Here is a 21,452-nt window from a genome sequence, read left to right on the forward strand (position 1 = left end):
AGGTATATGAATTTTTACAAATTTCAGATCGTAACTCGTTTTAACTCGTAGCTATGTAATAAAATAGTGATATATATTTCAATGAAATTGAATCTAACTTCATTTATATTGCCTTATTGATAATCCGATTACAGTATGTTGATAAGAAATTATTTTATAATTTCAGAATATTAGGTAGTACTTTTATTATCTATTAATAATACAATATTATGAACTCTAGCCGTTTCACAGTATTTCGAACTATACTGTGACACTGTGTTTGATGATTTTTTTGTTGGCACAGGTGTGCGTGTTAGTGAACCTGTGATGTAAATGTAAATAATAAAATGCCTCTTTTCCGAGGTAAACTACTCGATAAAATATGCCGATTCGTGAGATGTTTACTGTGAAGGGCTCCATTCTTTCCATCCGTGTTTCAAAATTATGGCTGAAGACGAGGATTTTCCTGGTCGACTGTTACACCAGGTATGCTGACATAAACGATCTGCTTGCTTGCTTGTCGATATCTACCCCCAAACCTTATTGTTTAACCATATTCAAAATTGTGTAGGTTGCATTATGGGACAATGTAGACTTTTTGACAGACCTCCTTAAAGACGACGAGCATAAAAAATTCATAAACAGCCGTGATTCATGGGGACGCACTGCTCTTCATGCAGCATGTTCAAATGAAAGTTCTGATTGTCTGGAAATATTACTCAATGCTGGTGGTAATATTTCATAATTTGATCTCTGTTGATTTCTTATTAAACAATAATTTTATATATTTTTGGCTTTAGCTCTTGTAGATACACCATGTGGTCCTCGTGGCGAGTCCAGGGTTTGTAATAATTATTATATTGTGTATACTTCATACTTTTTAATGTAACATTACTTAAAAATTTGATGTAATTTATAAATAGACTACTTATAATGTAAATTAATGCTTAACATTTTTTTTTTTAGTTGGTAATTCGTAAATGTCTTAAAATAATATGTTTTTATATAAATTGAATAATTTTTCTTCATTATTACAGACAGCATTACATATAAGTGCACATATTGGATGTCCGAAAAATATACAAACACTTTTAAATCACAATGCAAATGTAATGTTGCAAGACTCTAATGGATTTACAGCACTTGATATAGCTCTTAATGCAGAAAATACTGTTTGCAGCAAATTGCTGAAAGATGCTTCAGGTGAAATTAATAATACATTTATATTTTTTTTAATTGGAATAATGTCATCAACAAATATTTTGAAGATGACCCACTGAAAGATATTATGACTTATGACATAATTTTCTCAAATTTAATAGTTAACCTAGTTTTATTAATATTTTTTTAATTTTGTAAAGCCACATTTCATTAGTTAACATTATTTTATATATTTTCCACCTAATGTGAGTCATTAAATTACTTTACTTTTAAAAACAATAAAACATATACTTAAATGAAAGAATATTCTTCGTAATTTAATTATTGGTTTGAAAAAACCAAAAAAAAAGAACTTTTACTTAATTACAGTATTACACATAAAGTATAAATTATTGATACAATATCTCCTTATTTCTCACAATTTAATTTGAATTAAATGATTACCTCTGGTGAATCTATAACAATTAGTACCTCAAATATGATGATGTTAAATTTAAACATTATGTAGTAATTATATTTTAGAGCTATGAGAATTGAATTTGGTTTTTGGAAATATTTAGTTTGTTTACCCTACACAATTAGATATTTATTTTTATACTAGTAACACAGAAGGTTGAAGGTTTCAATAACCAATGTTTACCTAATAAATAGCATATCCTGTTAATAATTATTATACTGTATAATATTATATCTTATATTATTATTAGTTTCTTATAAGTCATTCAAGATGTATAGTAGCACAGTATAAGTAAGTTTAATGTATAAATAGCTTATAATTACTCTAAATATTAATGAAAATAATAATTTACATTATGATGAAAAGTTTTGAATCCCTAATATTAATATTCTATGAATTATAACAAAATAACTAAAACTTTTATTTAAATATCTAATAAAACTTTTCCCCCTATGGCTTCTTATAGATTCCAATTTTTAAGGAGTATCTAAAAACTTGAAGACCTATATAAATTAGGTACACGATCTTTAATCAATATTAATATATATAATCAATAATCCCTCAGAATAATAGCTAATACTCCAATATTTAGTATGTTTGTAAGTTGTAACATACCCTCCATAATGAATATCCCTGATCATTTTTGAATTACAGCATGATAAGAAAATTATTCTATCATAAATTGTTAGCTAACAGGTGAATATCCAATGTAAACAAATTTAACTTAATTTTTTTTTTAAAGGTAGACAACTTATGAGGAATCTTGTATTAGATTCTGAGCGGAGCGATGAATGTATTGATTTTACCATGATGTGTGTTTTAATTTTTTTTGTGACTGTCATCACGTTTTGGGGCAGTAAAAGTGCTTCGATTTTTGACTTCAGTACCTCGTTCGATCAGAAAGTGAATATAGTTGGTACTTTGGGGGGGTCAAAAATTTTTCTAAATAATCGGAATACACAAACTAAAAATTAAGGGAAAAACTGGAAATTTTACGCACAATCAGTTTTCGACAAAATCGATTTTGGTTTTTGATGTAACTTTAAAAAAATGACCATAGAGATACATGAAATGTTTATGTAAGTATATTCTATCCACCATGCAATTTTCAAAAAATTTAGATTTGTTTTAAGCTGTTTACTGACATTTTAATTTTTCAACTTTTTTGGTTTTTTTTTTCTATCAATATCGATAAAAATGTATTTGTTGGGTAGAAAAGCTTGAAAATTTAATACAAGGCTTCTAACACATTGTAACAATAGCAGTTGAAAAATACATAAATACGATTTTTTGAAGTTCAAGTTTTGACTAAATACGTAAAAATTACGGCAATGTACAAATTATCTTATATAGAAATTCATAAAAAAATTTCTTTTTAAATCTAAGATTTGAAAATTTTTAATAATCTATAATATATCCTTGACAGATAAACCTAAACCTACTGTACAGAGCGACATCCACTTTCCCGCTTTTTTTATTATTTTTTATAAATTTTAAATATAAATGAAGCCAACTTTTATGAATTTGGCTAATTTAAAATAATTTGGAAATTTTCGTGATTTTCACGAATTTCGTCAAAATTCTAACCTTGAAAACATGTAACTCGTGTCCATTAACATTTATTGTGAATTTATGTACAACTTTTTATTTAAATTATAATAATTTGAAGGTTATTTGTTTTTAAGTTTTACAAAAAAACAAAATCGATTAGTTTCTAAATTGATTTGCGTAAGAATTCCCGTTTTTCTTTAAGTTTTGTCTTCTCGACGTATTCGACGTATCTACAACTAGATTAATTTCCCTATCAGAAAAGTTACTGAAGTTGAAAATCGAAGTATTATTTCGACTAATTATTGTGTACACAGACACAAATAAATATAAAAGACACTCAATTAAATCATCTCATTTCCTCAGAATCTAAAAATACATGATTACTCATATTATATAAATATATATAAAACAAGTTAACTATAATATTTTTAAATGTCTGTAAAAGCGACTTTTGATGAATTTTGTACAGTTGTACCTATTATTAACTACCTATTAAAATGACACACTTTCGTAATTTTGATGAATTTTGTATATATTGAACTTAACCAAAATGCTTGGAAAAAAGTACGCTTTATTTAGCCTAATTAGGCTTATGCGCCTGGTGGGAATTGGGAAATTCTTACATTTTATTGTGATAAACAAAGCGGGTACGCAAATCAGTTATATAATAAAAACATCTGTACACATCCCAAAACATAATAAATTATGTTTAAAAAAATTACAGTTATTATATGGATTCTAGTTTTGATAGTCAATTTTGGAACCGACAAACTATTTCTTTTTATAGAAAATTTATGATTGACGTGACACGTAATTATTTTAGGATACCAAAATACCATTAGTAATTACCAGATACAATGCCACGGGAAGTGAGAAGTGTTATTAATTGTTTATATACCTATTTCATGTTTAATCAATTGAAAATAATGTAATTCCATGAATGTGTTATTATGTATTTATCTAGATATCGCATATACAATGTATATATTTTCTTAATTTTATGTAACTCGCGTGGATTTTAATAGCCTTCAAGAAAAAATAGCTAACGGGTTACCTACTCGGCTACACTAGATTATTATTGTTATGTAATTCAATCAATGTCAATAGTTAAAGTTAAAATTAAAACCGTATCTGAATTATTTCTCAAGCAGATAATTTTATTGCATTACTATGGTTTTTGGTTGTCCATAAAAGAAATGTCAAGTATGGTTTTCTCATTCTATCAAATCAAATTTCAAAAGTTACCTACTTACGATATTCGTTATATTCCCTGTACATGACAATATATTTCAATACCTATCCATTAATGTCAAGTTTAAGTATACTTAAAAGTTATAACTCTGAGTAAGTACTCTGCTTTACGTAGTGATGTACCACTACTTTTTGACTAAATTATGTCAATGACGATCAGAAAAATTTCATTATGCATAAGTACACAAGCATCTCAAACTATTTCGTAGTGAGTGAATGTGCGATTATTTTCCAGTTGAAATGTGTAATAAAAAATAATTGTATGCTGTATGAGTAATTTCGTTTTTACTACAATAGTATATAATAAATAATAATCATTGAAATTTTAGTTTTGATTTGTTGTACAAGGTCCCCTCTGTCCACGCCGTATCAGTCACGGCGTGTTTGTAGACCGCCGTGGAAATTTCTATTATTATTATATTATTTCTCTTTGACATAGTTATAAAAATAAAATTATTACAATAATATAATATAATATACCTACATTATCGCCAAGCTAGACTATTTGCAATGATACGAAAATGTTTAGTTGGTTGATCCCGAATGGTCCATTTATAAATAAGTGTTTAAGAACAGAAACTGGTATAGACGCTTGTGCTTATTTTATTAATAAAACCTGTCAATATGATGGTAAGTTCTTATATTATTTATTTAGACATATGTGGATTTTAAATTAGCATAAAATGAATCTCTCATTCTTTTACAAATTTATGTTTTTACATAACCATATATAAGTATAAATTTTCTTATTTCGATGTGTATTTGTTAAAGATTCTTGGGAAGAGTCACAAATTACAATTCATATGGCTTTGCGAGAAGCGATCTGTAGAGGTGATATTAGTACGACCAAAACAATTTTGTCAGAACTTGGATCTAAGGAAGAATTTATTGTTAACATGGCACCTAATGGTACCACTACATTATTGTACTGGTATTGATTTAAAATGCTTGCAATTTTTATTATTGTCATGATGATTATTATAGTTGTTAATATTTTAATCATTAGTGCTTGTGAAGTGGGTAAAAAAGACTTAGTGAAAATGTTACTGGACCATAAAGCTGATGGTAGAATACATCCAATCACTCGGTATTCTCCTCTTTACATTGTTGCTTTCAAAGGGAAAAAAGATGTTTTTGAAATTCTTCTCAAGGTACAATGTATAAACTTAAATTTAGTTTTAAGCTAATCAATGCAATGGTATTTCAGAAATTCCCTGATCTCATTCGACAAACTACTGTTGAAAAATGGTTGCCAATTCATGCGGCATGTATAAATGGAAATATTCAAGTCTTAGAGCTTCTACTAAAATATTCTTATCCTCCTAATATGTTGATAAAATTAAGGTATTTCTTAAATTGATAGTTATAACATTTTAAATAACATATTTATGATTCTAAAAAAATTGAATTACAGAAAAGATAATTGGGAATATGACGTCCCATTTGACATAAACACTAAAGATGTCAATGGTCAAACAGTGTTGTATTTGGCTTGTCTCTTAGGAAACTCAAAAATTGTTGACATACTGTTGAAATACCAAGTGAAAGCTATAAAGGTATATATTAAATATATGACATGTATTAAAAATGATTTAGTATTTTTTCAATAATATATTTGATTATCCGTATTTCAGATTAGTGGCACTGATGGAGTTTCTGCAAAAGATGATAATAATGACATATCAAAACGTAGCCGTATTTCTGAAGGTATACAGTCAATAGTCTCTCGTCTTAGAGGGAGTATGACAAAGGAAATTGATTTGAATGAAAAAAACATAAGACCTGTAGAAGTAAATGTGTATTGTAATGAAGAAGCTCCAGAAACAGCTCTTCATGCTGCTGTACGAAACGGATATAAAGATGTGGTTATCGCATTACTTGAAAATGGTGCCGATCCTAATCTACTAACTTTACAACCAACTGCTGATTACAAAGTAAGTTTTTCTTTAGTGAAATAGTTTTATTACTTATTGATTTCATTTAAACAGCAAAAAGATGACGATGTTCGAGAAGCTGGTACTTCTCCATTGACTCTAGCATGTAGTAAAGGAGATACAGCTATTGTTGAATTACTGTTGAAATATGGCTCTAGAGATGATGATTGTAAAGCTCTTGCAGCTGCAATGTTAACTAAAAACCAACATTTAATTACAACATTGCTCGGGACTAAAGCTTTTGCTGATCCCGAACACAAGATTAATAAAAAGGCTATGACGGATAATATTGCATCACAATTTGGTGGTCTATCAAGTTTAACATACAGTAACATATTTCCTAGTACTCCAGTTATGATAAATTGGCATAGTCAGAGATGTAAACTTGAATCCATAAAATCACAGTGGCTGGTTAGAATATTGTTTTATTTTTTTATGGTGGGAAAAGGTATATGAATTAATGATTTATTATTTATTTATTAGATTGACGGTGCTCTTCATATTAATCCAAGATTAAAAATGAATCCTCGAAGTAGAGAAATTGTTTTGTTTGCTATAACTAGATTGGATATATCAAATAATTCGCTAACCCAAGTGCCGGCAATCATTTTTCAATTACAGAGTCTCAGGTATTTAAATTTGGCTCAAAACAAAATTGAAAGATTACCCGATCCTAAAGATTCTCATCAAGTAACCTCTCCTACTAGCAAGAAAATGTCCAAACTATACAAATCTATCTATACAGCAAATGTTCTAGAGGAAATTTACTTGCAAGTATGTTATGACAAAGATTATCTATTTGTCTATGAATTGCTTAACAATCTTACAACCTACAGGATAATCGTCTTGATAAAATTCCTGAAGAACTATTCAGACTGCCTTCATTAACTACACTTGACTTGTCCAACAACAAACTTCATTCTGTACCTTTTCAAATGTGGCGAGCGCCTAAACTAAAAGATTTGAATATGGCATTCAACTTGATAAAAGAACTTCCATATGCTCAATCAGAAGATGAAGCCAGAAGTTTACGAGAAAAATCTGTTGGAAGAATTCCCATATTAGACAAGGCTTATGAAGTTAAAGAAATTGATGTCAATGATATTGATGAGTATGCTAGATAAACATTTTTTTAAATTTAATTAATATAACTATTATACATTATTTTAGAAGTATACCATTAGTTCATCATAATGTTTGGAATCACACCATTGAAATAATGGAACAAATCGTAAGAGTTGATGATACATCAGAAGTAAAATCTAACAACTCACAATTATCATCATTGAACTTATCACATAATAGATTTAGCTCAATACCTCCTGTACTCTCATGTTTAGCCGTAAACCTGACACGACTAAACATGTCGTATAATTGGTAATATTTGTTCCAACTTTTAAATTTAAATTATATTTTATATTTAATTTTATGACTTGCAATATTTTTTTTAGTCTCAGAACAATGAGTTATATTACATCATATCCCAGTTCACTCAAACAATTAGACCTAAGCCACAATAAAATATGTGTTTGGCCTAGTTTACCTCAAATTAATCTAGAAGAGGCTACACCTGATCAAGAAAATCTATTATGTTATAGATTGGAAACTGGACAAGTTCCCAAATCAACTGTACCATCAAAAATACGAACTAGTATGTTTAAAAATAATTTAATGTATCAACATTATCGATTAATCAATCTATTATTATTTATTTATGCAATATTAAAAGGTAGACGAATGTCATTACGAGCAAATATTTTGAACCGTGTATGTTCACACAGACGCCATTTAAGGCTTGAAAATTTAAGAACTTTAATGTTAGCCGATAACTGTATGAACAGAATACAATTGTCAACTGATGATGATGGATTTTCTACTGTTTCAAACGATTCAGCTGATGAGTTGGATGACTGGGTATTTAAAATAGTATTTTTTGCCAAGATATTAAGTAATGCTATTTGTACATTTTTGTAGGAAACAGTAGGTGCAGTTGTGGGACATTCAAAATCAAAATTAATTTTTCCTAACTTGAGCATGTTGGATTTAAGTAATAATCAATTAAAAGAAATTCCTTCTAATATAAATGAACTCATTAACTTGTCTGTTTTAAACATTAGTGGAAATAAAGGTAAGAATTTTAATCTTAAAATCAAATTTTTATTTTCTCACTGATTTTACTTGCCTAGATGTAACAGAACTACCTTCACAAATGGGTCTATTGTCTCGATTGTGGAATTTAAACACCAGAGGCTGTAGCCTTCAGGAACCACTTAAATCTATGATTGATTCAAATAAGTATAAAACAATGGATGTTATTGGTTATTTGAAGTCGGTTCTTGAAGATGCTAAACCATATGCTCGCATGAAATTAATGATTGTTGGTGTACAAGGAATTGGTAAAACATCATTATTGGACCAACTTAGGCAAGAAGGCATTGGCAATTATAAAAAAAAACCTATAGATGTAAGGCATAAATATATTTTCTATTGATATGAAACTAATCGCTCTTTGTTTTTTAGCATTGGGCAAAACGAATGGGAAATAAAAGTATAAATCAAAAGACCAACAAAGGGACAAATATTTCAACAGTTGGTGTTGATATTGGTGATTGGGTGTATGAAAAAAAAATCAGAGGCAATTCTCAATATGGCCCAGTGATGTTTAGAACTTGGGACTTTGGTGGACAAAATGAATACTATGCCACACATCAATACTTCTTATCCAAAAGAAGCTTGTACATTGTGGTTTGGAAAATCACAGATGGTCATCGAGGAATTGCAGAAATCTTGCAATGGCTTGTCAACATTCAAGTAATTGAAATAAATAATCATTTAGAAACAAAAATGTATGTAATTTTTTACAGGCCCGTGCGCCAAATTCACCTGTTATAATTGTTGGTACACATTACGATGTCATAAGTACTATGTCTCCTGAATATCATTCAGAACAATTACAACAACTAATCAGAGATCGATTTATCAATATAGTGGATGCAGAAAAATATGGTTTACCTAGAGTGTTAGATACAATTGAAATCAGTTGTAAAACAAAGCATAACATTAAACTTTTGTGTAATATTATTTACGATACAGTATTCAGTCTTAGACCTCCTGGTAACTACATTTTATATATGAGTATATTAGAGGTGTTAAATGTTAACATGTATACATTTTAAAGCATCTAACTGAGCTTGGGTTTGAATGTATAGACTTGATAGTTTGAAAATAAAATAAACTTAATTAAAATACACAAAAAAGGTTTATAACTGCGGCTTAACTCTATACTTTACTATAAATTTAATTTTTTTCTTTGTTTTAGGAAGCAAAGAACTTTTATTGGAACAAAGGGTTCCAGCAACATATTTAGCATTAGAAGACATTGTGAGCCACATAGGATCTGAAAGACGACAAGCTGGCATGGATCCTGTTTTAAGCTTGGATCAATTTAGAACTGCAGTTAATGCAGAAATGTTATCTAGATACCAAAAATCATTTCGAGATATGGCTGAACTTAACCAAGCAATTTTGTTCTTACATGAAAATGGTTTGTTGAATAGTATTTGTTTTCAGTCATAAAGTTATAAATAAAATATTTATTGTCCATTCAATTTTTATTAGGTGTTCTGTTGCATTACGATGATGCAACATTGAAAGATCTATATTTTTTAGATCCACAATGGTTATGCGACATGTTAGCACATGTAGTAACAATTAGAGAAATCAATCCTTTTGCTCGATCAGGTGTAATGAAATTAGATGATCTACAAATTGTGTTGAAATCATCTACATGTACAAGAGAATATATTGTTAATTTGCTCAATAAATTTGAAGTAGCGCTAACTTGGGACAGTAGATCTTTATTAATACCATCTCTTTTACCATCAGAAGAGGATATGTATAGTCAAAGAGCACAACCGGTATCTATCAAAGTTCCATTGAAATCAAAAATTCATAAATTAAGAACTAAAGTTTCAAGTCCACCAACATTAGATTTAATTGACATCGGAGAGCATATAACAAGTCGTTCAGATCCAGAAGTATCAGTTCGCCGTTTATTACTCATGTCATATTTTCCATCTGGCTTTTGGTCTCGGCTAATAACTCGAATTCTTGGAGATGACACAATTATCCATGTGATCAGACAATTTTTTATGCCAACAGAGGTGAATGGTGATGATTTTATGTGCTCTGATTTTCAAACTCACTTTGATTGGATTTTATGGCAAACTGGAATTGAATTAAAATTTGCTAATAAAATTACTTTGTTTCGCATGAAAGAAGTAATACAACGAAACTTTCCTATAAATTATAGACATTTAAGATTTCAACTTTACCAAGAAAACTCTTGGTATGATATACCAATAAAAACTTCTTCTATTCTTGAAACTTACTTACCTTTAGATACAGTAATTATAAAGAGACCAATAAAAAATAAAGATGAAGAAGACATAGGTTTCAGAGCTATTGTATTAGATCCATCTCCTGTACAAGCAGCAAAATTATTGGCCTTAGTAGTGGACCATATAGATGTACTACTAGAAGACTGGTATCCAACATTAGGTACCAGATTTGTTCATACATCTGAAGGAAAATGTTTAGTAACTAGACTTGTTCCATGTCCAAGGTGTTTAGCTGGAAGTGTTGAAGCTGATAGTATTTCAATTGACATGAAAGATGATGATGGTATGAGTAAAATAGATCATATTTCTAAAGAGTTTTTAAAGAGAGATTCGGACAATAAAAACATTGTGCGCAAATCACAAGAAAGTTACAATGGTTCTGACGGGGGTGACAGTGGTTTTGGACATGATATTAGTCCACAATCAAGTAGAAAAGTATCTGTTGAAGGTCATTCCTTAGCATCAGATGATCAAGTTGAAGGTACTATACATTACGGATGGATAGTGGAAGATTGTATTCTAGCTGCATCATCAGTGGATAAACTTTGTGTTGTATGTCCCAAGCATGGAGATTTACCTTTGGCACAGGTTGCTCCTGATACTGTATGTTTCTATTTATATATTTACTTTGTTTAAAGTCAGAAAAAATTTTAAATAATGTTGAATTTTTTTAGGTATTTTTGGATTTGGGTGAAGAATTAATCATCAATGATCAAGATATTATTCGAGGTAAATTATTAGGCCGTGGAGCATTTGGTTTTGTTTTTAAAGGCGTGTGTAAAGGAAAAAAACCTGGTAATAGTATACAAATTGCTATTAAAATGCTCCAGCCTGTGCCACCAGGGCCTAATGCTAGTCAGTCTGCTGTTATAGCCTATAAAGTAAGTAGATATGTATGAAAACATTTAAAAAAAATTAAATATTATCATATTTTGACCTTTCTATTTAGGGAGCTCAAGCAAAATGGGACCGTGACCCTCTTCAATATACATGTAAATCTTATTGTAGTGCTAGACAAGAACTAAATATAATGCTGAATCTGAAACATCTAAATATTGTTCCATTAATTGGTGTTTGTACAAAACCATTGGCACTTATTCTCGATCTTGCACCAATGGGGGCATTGGATCAGATTTTAAGGAACTATCGAAGGTCTGGTTCAAAATTTGACCCTCATATTCTGCAACAAATTGTTTTCCAAACTGCAAAAGCATTAGAATATTTACATCAGCAGCGAATTATATACAGAGATTTAAAAAGTGAAAATGTCCTTGTTTGGTCTATCCCAGTGCCACTTCAAGATCCTTATGCAGTTAACACTCATGTTAAGATGGCAGATTACGGTTAGTATATTTTAATTTTATTAATAACTATAAGTATATATATGTGTGTGTATAATATATATAATTAACTAAATGATTTTAATGTTTAACTTATTTCAAATGTTCAATAACTGTTTAACAGGAATTAGTCGCTTATCTCTACCATCTGGAACCAAAGGTTTTGGTGGTACAGAAGGTTTTATGGCTCCTGAAATAATAAAATACAATGGTGAAGAAGAATATACTGAAAAAGTAGACTGCTTTTCATTTGGTATGTTTATTTATGAACTGGTAACTATGCATCAACCATTTGAAAATCATGAATCTGTAAAAGAAAGTATATTAGAAGGACATCGGCCAGCATTGACATATAGAGTAAGAAAAATAATGTTAAAAAAATATTATTTTGTCACATTCTACATGTAAAATATTACTTTTTATTGTTCTTCAGGAAACAGCTTATCCAAGTTATTTGCTTGATTTGATGGCAGTGTGCTGGTCTCAAAGTCCAAAAGAACGTCCTTCAGCCAGCCAAATCGTTTCTATAGTGTCAGCTCCCGAATTTACTCATTTATACGATGTAGTCTCTCTGAGCCATTCAGCTGATGTGATTTCTTGTACTCGAATACCATTACCACTTAGTAAGTATGATATATTTTATTTTTCTCTCAGCCGAATTATTAAATAACTTTTATTAAAACTAATTTTCACCTGATAAATATGTATTAAAAAAATTGATTAGTATTCATTAACAAAAATTAAAATATTAAGGTTCATATCTTATAGTTTTTAAGTATCTAAATGTTTAATATTCTTGTTTTGTAGGTGAAGATAACGAGAATAGTGGTGACGAAATATGGTTACCTTGTTCTAATGGAAAACTTGATAGATTGGCATTTAGCATCACAAATTGGTTTCATTATAGAAGTACAAATGTTGCACATAAAATTACAACCATTTGTTCAGTAGATGATTATAGTGTTTGGTTAGGAGATGTAGAAGGACAAATTCATGCTTACTCGTAGGTATATTTATAATAAATAAAAAATTTTATAGCTCATCATTTATTTTATTTTTAGGACTAATGATAGCAAGTACATGTTTAGCTATAAACTTACAACAGACGATCAAAAATTTGGAGTGAAGCGCATAGTAACACTGAAAGATAGACATAGGGTTGCAGTAGGTTTGGAAAATGGAAGAATATTTCTTGTAAGAAGTGACATGTCACCTTTAGCTCCAACCATGGGAGAAGGAAGTTTTGTGATGAGTGAACTCGGTAGTTCTACCATTCTGTTTGATTTTATAGCTGTTGATAGTAATAAGTATGTTAATTAAATACAATAATTTGATATTGTTTCATTATATATCAATGATTGAACTAGGACTTGTGAACTATGGTGTGGAGAGAATCAAGGCCGAATATCTGTTTATACTATAAAACAAAATGTGGCAATAAATTATGAAGTTCTTAAACATTTTGACTACACCGGCTTGGAGACACAAGTAATGTCTTTGACCACTTCTCGTGGTCATAATTTAGTATGGTCATATGTGCATCCAGGTTAGTAGTAATATTGAAATTGTTTTAATAACACATTGTCCCTACAGTTTTAGGATATAATATAGATAAAGTATTTTAAAAGATGCCGACAGTCTCACCTCTTTATTATCTATATGCCATATGACCATTGGGAGTCATAATAAACATAATACACATTTTATTTTAAGTGGAATATTTATGATGGCATAGTAGTTAAAATTTCAAATTAAATACTTATTAGTTACCTTAAACAAATTTAAAATTATGCATTTAAAAATATATCAAATGTAACTATATGAGAAATAAACTGTATGAAAAATAATAATTTCACTAGTAATTGTTATATGGCAATCAACGTGTCAATATTATGTACAATAATAGAGTTATATGTTATACAATAACATTTTAAATGTACAGGTTGTATTGTTTATCAATGGGATGTAGCTACCAGAAATATAATGAACAAGTTAGATTGTTCAAAACTAATACCGTGTTCAGAAAGTTTAAAATCTATTAGTATAGAAGAACGATTAAGCCCAGGAAAATGTCAGGTACTATTATAAAGTACACATTTTAATTTAAATTAGGACTAACCGTAATATAACTTTTGACATTTCAGATCACCAGTATTTGTGCAGTTGGTGATGAACTATATTTAGGTACTGCCTGGGGCTGCATTGTAGTTGTTGAACAAGATACTGCTAGGCCTATTACTGTATTTAGACCTTATGAGCAAGAAGTAACATGTATTGCGGCTGCTTGTGAAGGTAATGCTATCATAAGTATTGGCCATGGATACCGAAGTTTATTGAAAAGGTACATATCTCATTGTAATGATATGGCCGACATAACAGGTACAACATTTGCAATACTTTGGTCAACACGCAACTGGAATGCTTATTAATATATTATTTAATCCAATATATATTTCATTTTATGTCATTATTCTCAAATTAAAACATTTTTATTTCTTGAAAACATTGGATATAAAAAAATTATCTATCAATATCTACCAAAAGTATGACTTCTTAAAATTATTCAATGACACAGAGAAACAAATTTGATTAATGTGCTCTATTTCCATAATAACATATTTTAACATACTTGTTATCAACAAAAACCATTACTTTATTACAATACTTTTAAAGTTGTTCATGATTTTATAAGAGAATGCTACTACTTATTGATTTGTTATTTCTTTCTATTACTTCTAAATTAGCTCATTGTTGAATATTTTTGTTATTGAATTTAAAGAGAAACTAGGTCTAAGTTGAAGTTAAAATATTTTTATCTTCAATTATTTGTATAAAAGTGTTAACTTTTAAGTTCATTGATAAATGTATGATTATTAGAGTGATGTTTAAGTAAACAAACTAATCATAATTAAAAAACTTTTGACGGAAAATATTTTTTTTTCAATTAATAAAATATAATTAAAGAATTTTTGTTTACCTATATTCAAGTGTGATTAATAAGTTAAAACAAATCAATATTGATGCTCTCTTGTTCTTCAAAAATACTAAAATAATAGTTAAGAATGGAAATAATATATTAAATATTAATATTTTTGTATTGGCTACTAAAGAATATTAGTGTAATATGTGACAACTAGTAAAATTGATTTATTCAACAAAAACTTAAAATAATTATAGTATAGTAAATAATTTTGCTAGATTGAAAGGGAAATAGTAGCGCTTATTATATGTGTATTTGATATATATAATTATATAATTTTTTTTTATCACCAATGCATCAGTCCAAGTACATGTACTATAATAATTTAGCATATGTTTTAATTATTATTTATAAAATATCTACCCAACATAGTATGTTAAAAAATATTTTTTATAATTTCAAACCATGGTCTTTAAATAGATTTAATTAATTAAATAAATAAATCTAAATACGAAACATAGGTACAGATTTCTCACCTATATAATATGTATTTTCTTTTAAATTTGTTCCACTTTTTTAAAATTTACATCTAGCCTAAATATAATTTGTACAACACACAGTATATACATTATAATATAATGATTATATTATATTTATTAACTTTTAATATAAAAAATGCACTTTAAGGGTATTTGAAATTGAAAGCAATTTAAAAAAAAAAACCCAATTACTAATTATAAAGTCTGTGATTCTAAATAATTTTACATCATAATTATTACTATAAATGAATGGATATGTGATACTTTTTTTTGCATTTATTTTATTTTTTATTTATACGCATAGATCTCGTTCTGTTTTACTATGTTTATAATATTGTTTTGTTTGCTTGTTTAACTCCTATTAGTACATAAGTACACTAGTTAAGTTTATTTTTTACTAAACCTAGTTTTTTTTTTTTTATTATTTTAATTCCGGCTATTAATTATCATGTATGTTACATAAAATATATGTTCAGCTTTTTACACAATTTATAACAAACAACAATTAAAGACTAGATTGTTATTATTTCAGTATTAATATTCCTCACAACTATTTGCATCGTCCTTACAATTAGGTTGGTAGTGTTAATTTTTGTTGAGTACTACTGCCGCTTTTTGTTTTATCGAGCAAAGTAATCATACTAAGTTACCTGATAAATATTTTTGTTATTAATTGTATTGAAATTATTATTGGTTACTTGTAATAAAATAATTATTGCAAAAATAAATTGTTTTGATTTATTATAAATCTATGTTTCCATTTTCCTTGTATGACTACTATAATGTTCAATTTTAATAAATTAAAAATATTCAATACAATTGTATAAATGTGTTAAATATTAATATTTAGTATTTATAAACAAAAATCAATTATTTTTTTAAAAACATTTTTAGTAAACATTGTACAACCTTTAACAATATTTTCCTTTCAGAACTCTTTTATTCTTGTTTCTTGCAATCTTCGATAATTTGGCAAATTTGAAAAATTTAGCCAGGAACACGTTATAGACTTGTTGAAAAAATTTCATCTTTAGGCTTTTAAGATGTATTTATCTTATTAATAAATAACAAATTCAAGTTTTAAGACTAATTAGGAATAAAACATCCATTACCATTAATCATAAAAAGATGGGCAAAGTGGGCATCACTGTGCCCTAGCCTAGCCTAGGTCACTGTAATGCTGTAGCTATGTCAAACTCCAAGTATTAACTCATTAACTGGGATAATAATATTCAAATCCTGTAAAATATTATATATTTATAGTTAAAAAAGTATCAAAATATCCTTAAGTATATGAATCCGTATTAATTCAAATATCTACGCTGATAATTGTTATTTTATAATTATGGAAGTAAAACAGATAAAAAAACTATATCTTAAAACCAAATATATGTTTGTAGCTTATATAGGTACCTACTCAAACTGGCCGTTTTCAAAAGCGGACTATGATTAAAAAAATTGCACAGTTCTCATGTCAGTTGCTAGACCAACTGGCTGTAACACGATTGCGCCCGTTCTACCTTTTCCCCCTATTGGTTTTCATGTGTTTATCCACTCTATTTGTACTTAGATCGATAAGAATATTATTATCTGTTTCCGTTTGGTTGGAAATAGGATTCGGGTTGGTGTCGAGGGTTGTTTGCGATTCACTGTTTAAATTTGAGTCGATTAGCATACTATTATCTGCGTCTATATTATTGGAGATATGATTTGAATTTTCGGCTATCTCCCAATATGCGGTCTACCGTAATAATATTAAAGTAATAAAGTATAATTTAAATTATACAAAAAATTTTATTTATTAAGGATCTACAAAATTATCTACCGTAATAATAATAACAAGGTAGTAAACCATAATCTTGAAGGTATTTGACAGTAGATTCTTCGGTTAAAAAATTTTTATAAAATTCTTTAACCAGCATTTTAAAAACTATTTTTTCAGCTCAAAATTTAAAAAAAGTTGTATTACTACAAACGACACTAAACCAACTAACCCAGTAACCTGTATTGTTACCCATATGATAAAATATATATTGTTATGAAAAATTAAGATAAAACATATAAATTGGTAGATAATAAATATAAATGATGCGGGATTCCCAGCTATATAGGTAGAACACATAACATTGATAGACCGCATACTATACTCATATTTATAGTTACGTAGCACACAAAACGGAGGTAGACCGCATATTGGGAGATAGTCGAATTTTCGATGAGCATAGTTTGGGATTTATTTACAATTTGTTTTTTGCAATGATTAGAAATATGGCCGGTTTGTTTACAGAGCACAGAGGTAACATATTATCACTGTATCATCTGAGAGAAAAATTCGATAATCTGTTTGATCGAAATTTATTAGAATTGAACCGGGCATTTTATCGGCGTCATCGGGATGTATATAAAGCTGACGTCGAAAACTTCCTATGTGATTAAATTCATTATTAGCGAAGCCTGCTTTCATAAATGTTTTCGGTGAAACTATTTTAATTGATTAATTGTTGAATGCATTAGTAATTACGTCGTGCGGTATGAGGGTATGACCACAGATTATAATATAATCTATACATTATCTATGGGTATGACTGGTTGTATATTGGACACATAAAAGTTTTTATATTTGTTTTATATGTCTATGATTATTGATTGGACACAATTACACGTTTGGCTTGGTTGATAAGGCGGCGATAAAGATAAAAAACCTAATACATCTATCGAATAAATTCATAAGTATTCATATGGACTCCGGGTCACTGTAATACATAGAGTAATTACTCTATGCTGTAATATCACAGGAAACGAAGAAGCAGAGAAAGCAGCCCGAAATGCTATAAATAACCCCAACGCCCCAACACTTTCTTTTATGTCACCAGTAGGGTACCGCGAAAAAATAACCACGAGAAAAATAACCCCGGAAATTTAGACCCCGAAAAAAAAACCCCGAAAAAATAACCACGGAAAAAATAACCCCATAATATAAGTTAATATAAGTTTTCAAATTAATCTCAAATCTAAATGTATAACATACCTATTACCTATGTACAATTATTATAATAATATTAATTTTGGATTTAATGATAAATTATTGTATACCTACGATAAAAACGATTAAAAGCACGGTCTGTCTATCATATCGATCAGATATACCTTTTTTTTTTTTCTCATGGTATCGAGGACCAGAGAAGGAACTATGTTGCCAATACTTCTCCTCCGGCCACCATCGTTTATTGAATAATCAATACAAAACCTTATTAGCAGTGGTGGGCCAGTCTCCCACACACTACTATCACATTATACACATCATATTTTTATATTTTATTATAAATAGTCTAGGTCCCGTCTTCCGCCGTCGCGTCTCTGGCTATGGTGGTCTGCCGGGCTCTATCCTCCTCTTCTTTAGCGGACAAGATGCCTTCCACCATACCATAGAACAGCCTGAACTGTTCCTCGGCGTCTCTTAGTATCACGAACTTCTCAGTGAGATCCTCCGGGAGAAGCTCAAACTCTGGGCCGCAAATAATCCGAGGAAGATCAGCCACGGTCGGTCGATGACCTAGCTGATCGCGGAATCGATCCCAGTAGGTGCACTCGAACAGTGTGTGCTCTGCGGTGTCGGAGCTGTCCAAAAACTGGTAACAGTGTGGGCTGTCGGCCCTCGCCATCCGGTTCAGGTACCATTGAAAGCATCCGTGGCCCGTTAGTGCCTGTGTCATGTGGAACGTCAGAGGCACTAACGGTACAGTTCTGCCTAACCATCTACCTATATCCGGAATGGCGCGATGCGTCCATGCGGCTTTTGAGGTCGCTTCCCACCTTGCCTGCCATAGAGCAATTGTAGTTTTCTGCTCCTCGAGTTTGACTGCTTGTTTAGACGGACGCCGTTCTCCTGGCTCAAAAGTGGCGTTCAGCCGAGACCTAATTCTCCCTCTCTCGAGCCCGGTCAGACCTGCCGGCGGCGTGCAGGCCAGAACCAGCGCGGCCTCATCCGAGACGGTTCGGTAGGCCCGTATTGTCCTCAAGGCGGCGGACCTCTGCGGGCGGATAAGGCTCGCCCTAGTTCTGGCGACATTGGTAATCGAATTGATCCATACTGGGGTGGCGTAGAGCAGCTGGCTGTCCACGACTGAGCCAAGCAGTTTCCTCTTCCATTGCCCTGGGCCTCCTACATTCGGCATCAGCCTGGCCAACGCTGCCGCTATCCGGGTTGCCTTTTTGGCAACGGTGTCGACGTGTGCCGCGAATGTGAGCCCTTTGTCTAATATAACCCCTAGATATCTTATCTTGTTGAAAATTGTGATCTGATGACCACCGACAGTCAGCCGTGGGGGGACAAACGCACGCTACGTGAGAGAATAACCGCCTCGCTCTTATGGTGAGCCAGCTCAAGGCCCCTGCTTGCCATCCAGCTATCGACGGCCTCAAGAGTAGGGTTCATTGCGTCCTCCAAAAGCTGACCTGTCACGGCTATTCCCACCAAAGCGAGGTCGTCCGCGAATCCTATCAGCTGCACTCCGGGCGGTACGTCCATCTTTAGGAGGGAATCGTAGGCGATGTTCCATAACGTCGGTCCGAGGACCGACCCCTGCGGGACTCCACAGGTCACTGGCCTAGATGCCATATCCTCGCCTGTCAGCAGCATTCTGTCTGATAACCATGATCGAAGCATTTCTACCAGGTACTCGGGGACGTTAATGCTCCTCGCAGGGCGACCTAACCTGAGAGAATTGAACGCGTTCTTGACGTCCAACGTCACGAGGACGCATAGGTTCTTCTTTCCAGGCATAGCGGCTGCTTGTGCGGCAATGCTCAGGACTTTGCTGACTGCTCAGGACTTTGCTGACTGCTCAGGACTTTGCTACGATCAGATATACCTACAATAGCTAGGTACAGTGACATATTATAACGGATAAGGAAGGTACTACTAACAGTACTAACTTTATCTTAAATTTATATAAATTGACAAATTGACAAATTGTATTGTATTCCACGTTTATAATGAGAATTTTTTATTTATATATTATTGACATTGTTTTACAAATTTATACTTTATTACTTACAAATCATTTTTATTATAGGGTTATTTTTTCCGTGGTTATTTTTTCGCGTCGTTATTTTTTCGGGGGTTTTTTCGGGGTTATTTTTTCCGGGGTTATTTATTAGGCAAATCCACCAGTAGATATTATCAGGAACGTTGACAAATACTGTATGCGATTATGGAACTCTGATTGGCTTCAAGTTACCGAAAACAAATTAAGGGAATTCAAACATTCAGTCGAACCTTGGCCAAAGCTCAACTATTCAAATCGAAAGGAAGATGTTTTTATGAACCGTCTTAGAATTGGCCACACAAGAGTTACTCATGGGTACCTAATGGAAAAGACCGAACCACCGATATGCCTCTCTTGCAATATTCCCCTTACGAATTACGATCAAACACATCATCATCCACTGCCAGATATTCACAAAAGCCGGGGAAGAATTCGGAATACCTGACAATCTATGTGAAGCCATAGGACCCTATGCTGACTCACAAAAAATCATCACTTTTAAAAAAAAAATTGAAATGTACAACCTAATTTAACTTTATTATTTTTTGTAATTTATTTTGCTTCTTTTTTTGTTCTTTTCTCTTTCTTGCTTCTCTTAACAATCATGTAAAAAATCCATATAATATGTAACCTAATCAATTTCAAGCTAATAACCGCGATGTTGATGCTGTACCAATAAAAAAAAAAATAAATAAATAAATAAATAATAACATATAACCTGTGTATTAATAATTATATATGTATACACTATGATCAATTTATAATGTGTAAACATTTTTTAAATAATACCTTATTTAATTCTTTAATTTTATTTGATATATGTATATATATATATTATTGTAATTTGGCTTTTTTTTCCCATGGCTTTTTTT

The 21,452-nt window shown here is 30.6% G+C and overlaps 1 protein-coding gene and 1 long non-coding RNA gene across 3 annotated transcripts; one reads left to right on the top strand and one right to left on the bottom strand.

The window, feature by feature from the left end:
• Window positions 1-16: 16 nt before the first annotated feature.
• On the top strand, window positions 17-16,260 carry Lrrk (Leucine-rich repeat kinase). Of its 2 annotated transcripts, XM_015509980.2 has the most exons (31): window positions 17-174; window positions 284-465; window positions 551-710; window positions 780-820; window positions 1,017-1,182; window positions 5,171-5,330; window positions 5,406-5,550; window positions 5,607-5,743; window positions 5,814-5,955; window positions 6,034-6,333; window positions 6,388-6,744; window positions 6,817-7,107; window positions 7,170-7,444; window positions 7,504-7,710; window positions 7,785-7,984; window positions 8,063-8,247; window positions 8,308-8,461; window positions 8,520-8,797; window positions 8,854-9,144; window positions 9,198-9,447; window positions 9,653-9,877; window positions 9,952-11,336; window positions 11,408-11,614; window positions 11,683-12,076; window positions 12,198-12,430; window positions 12,507-12,696; window positions 12,881-13,076; window positions 13,135-13,380; window positions 13,441-13,619; window positions 14,016-14,149; window positions 14,218-16,260. In XM_015509980.2, exons 2-31 carry the CDS (start codon window positions 424-426, stop codon window positions 14,500-14,502), a joined length of 7,455 nt encoding a protein of 2,484 aa, XP_015365466.2. In that variant the 5' UTR covers window positions 17-174; window positions 284-423; the 3' UTR covers window positions 14,503-16,260. The 2 variants fall into 2 exon arrangements, with proteins under 2 accessions (XP_015365466.2, XP_015365468.2); XM_015509982.2 differs by lacking the exons at window positions 17-174; window positions 284-465; window positions 551-710; window positions 780-820; window positions 1,017-1,182 and adding an exon at window positions 3,864-5,029.
• A 403-nt stretch (window positions 16,261-16,663) lies between these two features.
• Window positions 16,664-17,502, bottom strand: LOC149057549 (uncharacterized). The gene is made up of 3 exons (XR_016191218.1): window positions 17,358-17,502; window positions 16,950-17,273; window positions 16,664-16,771 (listed from the first exon to the last, which is right to left on the bottom strand). It is a non-coding gene; the product is annotated as an uncharacterized LOC149057549 (long non-coding RNA).
• Window positions 17,503-21,452: the final 3,950 nt, after the last annotated feature.

This window comes from Diuraphis noxia, unplaced genomic scaffold, assembly GCF_037042655.1.
Source record: "Diuraphis noxia isolate RWA-SAM2 unplaced genomic scaffold, SU_Dnox_SAM2 contig0003, whole genome shotgun sequence".
NCBI lineage: Eukaryota > Metazoa > Arthropoda > Insecta > Hemiptera > Aphididae > Diuraphis > Diuraphis noxia.